Source organism: Primulina eburnea, chromosome 8, assembly GCF_022965805.1.
Source record: "Primulina eburnea isolate SZY01 chromosome 8, ASM2296580v1, whole genome shotgun sequence".
NCBI classification, from domain to species: domain Eukaryota; kingdom Viridiplantae; phylum Streptophyta; class Magnoliopsida; order Lamiales; family Gesneriaceae; genus Primulina; species Primulina eburnea.
Genome location: NC_133108.1, coordinates 35,028,321 through 35,038,256, shown reverse-complemented (window position 1 = coordinate 35,038,256; position 9,936 = coordinate 35,028,321). Strand labels below are relative to the sequence as shown.

The 9,936-nt window shown below is 33.6% G+C and overlaps 3 protein-coding genes across 3 annotated transcripts; 1 reads left to right on the top strand and 2 right to left on the bottom strand.

Annotated features, from left to right (window-relative positions):
- Positions 1 to 1,757: 1,757 nt before the first annotated feature.
- On the bottom strand, positions 1,758 to 2,330 carry LOC140839200 (uncharacterized). The gene has a single exon (XM_073205831.1). It carries the CDS (start codon positions 2,328 to 2,330, stop codon positions 1,758 to 1,760), a length of 573 nt encoding a protein of 190 aa, XP_073061932.1.
- A 1,018-nt stretch (positions 2,331 to 3,348) lies between these two features.
- LOC140837905 (uncharacterized) lies at positions 3,349 to 4,480 on the bottom strand. Its single transcript, XM_073203983.1, has 2 exons — positions 4,184 to 4,480; positions 3,349 to 4,095 (listed from the first exon to the last, which is right to left on the bottom strand). The coding sequence occupies exons 1-2, from the start codon at positions 4,478 to 4,480 to the stop codon at positions 3,463 to 3,465; spliced, it is 930 nt and encodes a 309-aa protein (XP_073060084.1). The 3' UTR covers positions 3,349 to 3,462.
- A 552-nt stretch (positions 4,481 to 5,032) lies between these two features.
- On the top strand, positions 5,033 to 6,567 carry LOC140839199 (protein ANTAGONIST OF LIKE HETEROCHROMATIN PROTEIN 1-like). The gene has a single exon (XM_073205830.1). It carries the CDS (start codon positions 5,033 to 5,035, stop codon positions 6,392 to 6,394), a length of 1,362 nt encoding a protein of 453 aa, XP_073061931.1. The 3' UTR covers positions 6,395 to 6,567.
- The last annotated feature ends 3,369 nt before the right edge of the window (positions 6,568 to 9,936 follow it).

Below are 9,936 nucleotides of genomic sequence, written 5' to 3'. Positions count from 1 at the left end.
GTTTGCTACCCTTGAGGAATCTATGAATGGGGAAAAACTATTCATGGGAAATTCCGCCACATCCGAGATCAAGGGTCATGAGAAAGTTGTCCTAAAGATGACATCTGGAAAAGAACTGACTTTGAACAATGTGTTGTATGTGCCTGACATCCGCAAGAACTTGGTGTCAAGGTCGCTTCTTAACAAGCATGGTTTTCGCATTGTATTCGAGTCAGATAAGGTGGTTTTGTCGAAAAGTGGAATGTTTGTTGGCAAAAGGTATGTTTGTAATGATTTATTCAAACTCAATGTAATGGCTATTAAGAATGTGATGAATAAAGATAATACTTTTGCCTACTTGCTTGGGTCTTCTTGTTTATGGCATAGTAGACTTGGACACGTTAATTACGATACAATTGCTAGACTAATTAACATGAAAAGCATTCATGCATTCCATATTGATAAACAACACAAATGTGAAACTTGTGTTGAGGCAAAACTAACGAGATCATATTTTCGAACTATTGAAAGAAATAGTGAACCACTTGATCTAATTCACAGTGATATATGTGATCTAAAAAGTGTGCAAACTCGTGGTGGAAATAAATACTTCATCACTTTTGTTGACGATAGCACAAAATTTTGTTGTGTGTATCTCCTCAAAAGTAAGGATGAAGCTATTGAAAAATTTGTCCAATATAAGAGTGAAGTTGAAAACAAACTTAGTAAGAAAATTAAGGTGCTAAGAAGAGATCGTGCAGGTGAATATGAATCACCATTTGCTGAGTTTTGTGCTCAACACGGTATTAAACACGAAAGAACTGCACCTTATTCTCCTCAACAAAATGACATTGCAGAGAGAAATAATCGCACATTGAAAGAAATGATGAATGCGTTGTTACTAAGTTCTGGTTTACCACAGAACATGTGGGGGGAAGCTGTTCTAACAGCAAATTAACTTTTAAATAAGGTGCCCTGAAAGAAGCAAGATAAAAGTCCATTTGATTATGGAAAGGTAGAAGTCCTTCCTACCAATATCTGCGAGCGTGGGGGTGTCTTGCCAAAGTAGCAATACCCACTCCAAAGAAAGTTAAGATAGGACCAAAAACTTTGATTGCATTTTCATTGGAAATACTCAAAACAGTAGCGCTTATCGTTTTCTTGTACATGAATCTCAAATACCTGATATTCACAAGAATACGATAATGGAATCAAGAAATGCTTCGTTCTTTGAACACATGTTTCCATACAAATCAAAGGAAGAACCAAGTTCATCCAAAAGATTGCATGAGACAATTGATAAAGAACAAGAGCTTGATCAAGATATTGAACCTAGACGTAGTAAGAGAGCTAGGACTGAGAAATTCTATGGTCCGGATTTCATCACTTTCATGATGGAAAGTGAACCTCAAAGCTTCAAGGAAGCAATGAGTTCATATGAGGGACCTCTATGGAAAGAGGCTATCAATTCCGAAATGGAATCCATTTTACAAAACCATACGTGGGAATTAGTAAATCTTCCTCCGGGAAGCAAACCACTAGGATGTAAATGGGTTTTCAAAAGGAAAATGAAATCAGATGAAACCATAGATAAGAAAGTATAAAGCCAGATTGGTAATTAAAGGACCATCAACGTGAAGGGCTTGATTACTTTGACACATATTCTCCTGTATCGAGAATAACCTTTATTCGTGTGATACTTGCGATTGCCGCCTTGCGGAATCTTGAAGTACACCAAATGGACGTAAAGACCCAAACGTAAAAAAGATAAAATATTTTTATGTTATAATTTCCGTAGTCTTTGTCAGTGCATTAACCGCTTGAACCGAATCTGAAAACACCCAAACATTTCGATAATTACTTTGCACCGCGAGCTTCAAACCAAAAAGAATAGCATTGAGTTCTGCCGCAACCACTGAACCCGGATGGCGAATACCCCAGCCTGAAGCCACACAAATAAAACCAAGGTGGTCTCTAATAACTGCTCCCACACTGAAAACACCTTTCTGCTCATAGAAACCTGCATCAACATCAAGCCGGAAATGTCCCAAAGGAGGTTTGGTCCATTTCAACACTCTACCATTGTGTTTAGCCACTGGATCTGGGATCCACAATCTCTTTGCTTTATGAAATTCCTCAAGATAAGAAGAAATCATGTTTATCTTAAGCGAGTAGTTAGATCTCACAAGGTTATGTTTCCTGAAGCAAATATCCTTCCAAATGGCCCAGGTTTGCATGACAAAAAGCTCAAAATCATATTTTGAAGAATGATCATTCAAAGTCATACTGCATAACATAAATGACAGATGTTTGCAATTCTTAAAAGGAGCTTGACTGCAAGACCCATCCATGCTAACTTTTTTTTTAGAATAACGAGCCATAAACATTTAAATTGAAGTCACGAGTTACAACAGTAGATAACCATAATAGCACATCACAATTAACCCATTCGAAACTAATATCTAACCAGTTCATGTGCTAGTGAGCTACACAGTTTGCCGATCCCTTCATATGTTGAATCGATAAGAAAATCGGAGGCTTCATAAGAGCATCTCTAACCCAACTCGTATTCTTTCATTATAGAGCATCAATTCTCCTCCAACCCATCTTCATTCCTCTACTCCATTTTAGAGGAAGGAATAGTAATCCTCTAAAAATGGAGTATAACTGTTCAAATAGAGGAGGCAAATGGAGGATAGCTTAATTACAAAATTGCCATCATGAAAATTGCAATATAACCCTTGTAGTTTTATCAAATTTTTTGGCCAATTTTTTAATCCAATCCAAGTCATTCAAATATCCTTTACATCTAAATATTCACCACTGCACACCATGATGTGCCACGACAATATCCGGTTACAAATTTGTAACCGGATATTGCTATTTTTTTAAATTTTATTTTTTGGGTCGTGGTGGGTCGAGATGGGTCGAATGTAGTGTTTTTTTTTTTTTGGTTGAGCACGACCCAGGCGAGACCCAAGCAAAGTGAAGAGTTTGCTCAGTTTGCTCGACCCAAGATAGCTTGGGTCGAGTAGGGTATTTTTTTTAATTTTTTTTTCATTTTTATTTAATATTTATTTAATTATACATAATTATTAAACTTTTTAATTTTACATTTTAATAAAAAAAATATAATACTAAATAATAGATAAAAATAATTAAAGTGGTGAAATAATTTTATTTAAATGAAAATAAAATATTAATTAAAGTAATAGTAGGACCCGTAAATATTTGGTTGGTGTGAGATATTTTATTGTGAAATATGAGATATTTGAATAGAGAAATATTTGATTGATGATGTGGATTAGGGGGTCCACAAATATTTGTACGAAATATCTTTATTATTGTGGATGGCCTAATAAAGTAGACAATAAAGAAACACACACAACAATAAAGATAAACATATCACCAAAAATAAAAATAAAAACACACACAACAATAAAGATAAACACATTCTTATTTCATTGCAATCATGAGAGAACACTAGTATGGTGGAAGGTCGGACCCGGATGGTGAAGTTCCTCCGAAGAACTGTCCAAATGGTGTAGAAGTTCCGTCGGAGTCATCCCCCGTCTCCATTCTTTTTTGCCAAATTTTTTGTTGTTCTTTGATCAAGTATGCACGGACTGATTCATCAACGCACATAGGGTTCATCCTTAGTATTTTGTTTTCTTCTTTAAAAGCCATTATCGCATTCCTTTGTTTCTCAACAGCAATGAGTTGTTGTCGATGTACCTCAGCATTCTCCATAACAGCCACCATTTTCTCAGTACATTTGGCCATGGTGGAAATGTCCTTCAAGTGTTCTTCAGTGGCTTTTCTTTTGGCTTTGGCCTTTTTTTTGCCAATTGGACGCTGAGAACTCCCTCCTGATGGATTATCTTCATCCAGGTTTATAGCAAACCCAGATAGCCCTCCAGAATCGGGTGTTGGTGATTCTGTGTTGGGAGAATAGTCAGATTGGGATGAGTCGATATTCCCGCGGTTTGGTATGAAATTCGGTAAAATAGCGTTTGATGACCTAAACTTCTCTTGGTCCTTAAGCAAAGACCATACATGATCCAACCGCCAAGTCGACCCAGCTGATTGCTTAAATAAGGCTTTTGCTTGATCCAACTATAATACGGTATGAATTGTATCTTAGTCACATAAAGTAAAAAAATATAGTTTCACATAAATATGAAAAAAAAAATTAATTACTCACAATATCTTTCTCAGAAGCACCACTTGGACGACTAAGTTCCACCTGGCTAACACATGAACTAAAGTTTTGGACAATCTTGTTTATGTTGAACCAGCGACATTGGAGGGCCTTAGTAGTTCGAGGCTCTGTTGAGTTACCAGCGAGTTGTTCGTTGTATGTAGCTGCCACTCGTGACCATAACCTATCGCGTGATTGGTTTATACCAATTATTGGATTTTGGGAGACATCAAGATAAGCCATCACGAGTAGTTTGTCCTCCTCGATTGAGAAGGCAGCACCACGTTTAGATGAAGTCATTTGATTGTAAATAATTATTCAATTTGTATGAGTTGTCTCAAGGCTTCATATGATGCTTCAATTTATAGCCAAAACATTTTGATAAAAAATCTGGATCAACGGTCTCAAATAAAATTAAATCTGATCTAAAGGTGTGTATTGAAAGAACTTTATTTTAAATGTACAATGCATCTCGGACATACTATAGAGTTTTTTTATTAGATGACAGCAACTAGACAACCCATCACATGGCTTTGATTTGAAATGCACAACCCGTTGGCTTTATTTGAAATGCATCTCAGTTTCTTTATTAGATGATAGCAACTAGACAACCCATCACATGGCTCTAATTGTGATTAGACACCACTAGACAACCCATCACATTGCCTTTATTTGAAATGCATCTCAGTTGGCTTTATTGAAATACACAATCCGTGACAAAAAAAATGAGTTGGCTTTTACTCTATATAATATTAAAATTAAATTAAAATATCTAACATAACTAAACTAATAAGTGTCACCACTTATTTAAAGACCAGTGACTTCTTGATAATTTACACAACTTGCTCAAAAATGAATTTTCATGAAAGAGGTCCTTCAAGTTTTTCTTTCTATGCGTCCTCGTCGTCATCTGACGACGAAGATCAACCTAGTGCCAACATACAAAATGAGTTGAATCGCATTGACGAACAACAAATGATTTTAAGCCAACTCATAAACAGTGCTACCGTTGTCTCCAATTACTTCGAAGAAAGTGATAATTTGCAACGTCGAGGCTCGATCACTGGCCATGTTGTGATTAATCGAGACAGATTAGCTGCCGAACAACGCTTGTACAATGACTATTTTTCTGAGTCTTCAATGTACAATGAATCAATGTTCAAGAGACGTTTTCGAATGTCTCGTCGATTATTCTTGCGAATTATGGAATCAGTTCAACAACATGACAATTACTTCGTACAGAAAGTAGATGCATTGGGGAGGCCCGGGTTGTCCCCATACCAGAAGATAACAGCTGCAATGCGTATCTTAGCATATGGTATGGCGGCAGATTCAACGGATGAGTATATTAAAATCGGGGAGTCTACTGCGATTGAAAGTTTAAAAAGATTTTGTCGGGCTGTGGTGGAGGTTTTTGGTGACTGGTATCTTCGGTCTCCAAATGCTGAGGACATTGAAAGGATTCTCCTTATTGGAAAACAACGTGGATTCCCGGGGATGCTAGGAAGCCTAGATTGTATGCATTGGAAATGGAAAAACTGTCCAACAGGTTGGGCTGGACAATATGCTGGTCGTAGCGGAAAACCAACCATCATTTTGGAGGCCGTAGCAGATTACGAGTTGTGGATATGGCATGCATACTTTGGTTTGCCAGGTTCAAATAATGACATTAATGTGTTATCAAAATCTCATCTTTTTGTTAATTTGGTCAATGGTGTAGCTCCCCCTGCTAACTATGTCATACAAGGAAAAGAATATACCATGGGATACTACCTAGCAGATGGTATATATCCAAAGTGGGCTATTCTAGTGCAAACAATCCACAATCCACAAGGTCCAAAGAAGAAATATTTTGCAGCACGACAAGAAAGTTGTAGAAAAGATGTTGAACGAGCATTTGGAGTATTGCAATCAAAGTGGGCGATAATCACTGGACCTGCACGAGTTTGGAGCAAACAAGTGCTGCATGATATCATGACAGCATACATTATAATGCATAATATGATTATTGAAGACGAAAGAGAATTGAATGTGCCAGTCACAGATTATCGCGAGGCACCCATCCCAGATGTTGAAATGGCACGTGATGAGCATGTCCGATTTCAAGAGTTTCTTGCACGCCATCGTAAAATAAAAGATAAATCGGCTCATTATGCACTTCGAGAAGCTCTTATTGACCATTTGTGGGAGGAGTACAGTAATTCGGAATATTAGTATTTTTAATGGTCAATTTGTGTGTTGTTCTTTAAATATTGTGTCGTTTATGTTTGTCTTGATTTATATTTTATGTCTGTTTGATGAATGTTGTCTTTTGTTTGCAATTTGATGACAAAATAAATGTATTGTTCTAAATAAACGAGTCGAATACACATGTAGTTGTGTTATGTTTAGCGAATTAATTAAGTTTATTTAAATAATAAACGAGTCGAATGAAATATTTGGTAAGATTTAAAAGATATGGGTTGAAAATGAAATAAATTAAAAAAATAGAGTAATTTTTAATATTTAAAGGAAATGGGTTGAAAATGAAATAAATTAAAGAAATAGAGTATTTGGTAATATTTAGAGGATATGAGTTGAAGAAAGTTTTTGAAAATAGAGATCGTGAATCTCTATTTTAGAGGATAGAGGATGAAAAATAGAGGATATGGATTGGAGATGGCCTAACTGATTGAATCTTAGAAATGAAATTTCCTTCCAAGCTTAAGTCCTCGATCTCCAATGGAATACTCCCTGAACCGCAATAAGTGAAAATGCGTATGCTCAAGAAATCATGATACTTCAAATCAAACTACCAATTAAATAATTAATTAAATTTATTTCCATACTTATTGGACCGATCGATTTTTTTTTTTAAAAAAAAGCAACATGTAATATACATATTCAGTTAATACTCGAATAAACACGTATCATCTTGTAAAATTGACTAATTCCTCAAAAAATGAGACATATCCAAATCCCAGCATTTAAATTTATTATATTTTTATAATATATACAGGAAATTCCTAACCTATGGAATTTTTTAATTTGAAAAGCTACCAAATATTTATTATTCAATGAGTGTGAACTGAAGTTGCCCCGTCCAACACATCTTCGGTTTAGGCTGCCTAAAGTATTAATTGCACACACTTCTTTTGACTTTTTTTTTTATCTTCCCAGAAAAATTATTTTATATATTTTTAATTTGGTCAAAACGGGAAATTTACCTGCCTCCTCGACAGAATAATTTCAAGATAATTGAATAAATAAGAATACAAGTAGTGTTAAAAATGACTCGATGTTTCCGAATCCTATCTCCAAGGAATCCAAGAAGCAGCCGAGAATTTTAATTTTCTTGACAAGATTAAATACTGTATAATATGATTTTTAATAAAATAACATGATCAGCTACGAAATGAGGGGAAAAAATCTAATCGACGACCTCCCGATTGATGATAATATATACGAGTTATACTATGCACATGCGATGCATGTGTATACAAATTTTTTTTATCATTATCGATGGACTAAAGTGTAATTTGACAATTTATGGAGTGACTAAATTGATATTTGATTGTTGAAAAAAAATAATAAAAATAAAAGTGTGTGTTGAAATTTTAAAAAAAAAAACAAAATAACAAAAAACAAAAGTGTAATATTAGTATCATATAAGGGTAAAATTGGGAGAAAAAATTGGTGTCCTCCTAGATAGTTACTCTAAGTCCCTCAAAGTTAATAAATAGTATATATATATATATATATATATGTGTGTGTCTGTGTGTGTGTGTGTGTGTGTGTGTGTGTGCAATCCAAAAAATATTTGAGAAAAAATAATTTTGTTAGGTAATATTATTTAGTATACTTCTTTCTTTTCTTTTTTTTTTTTTTCTTTTCTTTTCTTTTCTGGAAGGCAGCATAGTATACTTCTTTGAATGTAAAGAACTTGTTCATATGGTGGATAACTGGCCAACTACTACCGCCAAATAATTGGAATTGCTTTTATAAAAGTAATATGCTTTTTCTTCTATGCTAACGAATGTCGTTTCTTAAGCAATCACGATATCTCGCTCTATTATCCTCGGCTTGGCCTACTAAAACATGCGGAATCTGGTTTATTTCATCCTATCAATGTAGACATTGTCCCCATGATAAGATAGATGGTCAATATTTGCCCATGCATATATAAGATATACTTTTTTTTTTGAAATTATATGTGTGACAAGATCTTACCCGTTGAAATGAAGTGAGGGTAGTGTCTACATAAGTAGGATCTTATCTACCGCGGAATCTTATCACTATTACGGAGTTTACGTTTGTTGTACTTCGATCTTGAATTTAAAATTTTGGTTTCAGATGGATTGTAGTTATTGACGTGAAATTTTTGGATATGGATTTTAAATCTTAATTTCTAGTATAAATTTGATTTTAAAACTTTCTTAAAAGATAAGACATGTTATGCGAGAATGTAACAATAAAACATAGAATGTAACATTAAGCATGCATTCCTCAAAATTTGTTTTGAATTCATATTCTCCAATAATGTAGAATATGTTATCCATGTATGTGTATTACGACAACGAACGTGGAAACGATTATTAAGTGTGAGATCCTTAGAGTAACTAGCTTAAAAGGCACCAAAATATTTAATTTTATAATTACCCTTCTTATCGTATTAAAAACTTCTTCAAGTTACTCCATATTTTACATAGAAAAAAATCTAAACAAAACTTTTTCTTTTAAATCGAACAACTTTTCTAAATTGAAAATAATTTCGTGTTAATTGTTTAATATTATTTGATCAAATTAAAAATAATAATATCACATGTAATGTGTGTGCATATTTTATTATTATATAATAACGATTAACATATACTAATGCATAATGAAGAACTGGTTATCTGCTCACGTAACAAATGATTTTTTTTTAATAAAACTTAATATCAAGTAAAAAAAATCTGACAAATTTCTCGGGAAAATTCCTGCTGTGACTTTGCCATGATTTGTGAAGCCTTGGCAGCAAACTGCAGCAAAATTGATAACGGATATATAAGGAAAATGTAATGCACTTGTATAAAAGATTAATTTTAGAAAAATAGGAGAAGAAAAATGAGGGATTTGGATTTTGGGAGAAAAAAAAAACTGTATTATATAAAATTGAACAATACGGTTCCTTGACGTTAAAATTATCTAATGAGTAGCGAAAATTTAAAAATTATATTTTGACGTTTAAAACATTCATTGGGTATCGTGTGATTTAAATCATTCATAATTTGTTTTTATATAGTTAACTTTTGTGTATATAATGCCGACTCTAACTATTCCGAATTTTAAGCGGAGATAGTCCTTCTTAAAAATATCTACGAACGCAATCGTTTAATCAGATCCACGATCAGAAACTGAAGTCTTCTTATAGATCGCACTATAGACCTAAAAAAATTTGTGTCGAGAGTTTATCAACGGAATTTCAAAAATTCCACGGTGTCGAGGCGATTATGTGGAGGAATATGCTTCCAAGAGATAGAGATAGATTTTGATTTAATTTTTTTTTTTGTGAGTGAGAGAGAGAATTTTTTTTTTTTTGGAAAAAACTTGTTTGTAATTCAATCTAATCAGGACTCTTTTTTTTTTTTTTTTTTTTATCATGATACTGTTTTTCATTATTAAAAAAACTCTCATATATGTATTTTTCACTCTGGAAAATAAAATACATGATTAATTTTTTTCAATATACTCGCATATATATACACATATATTTATTTATGATTTAAATTAAATAT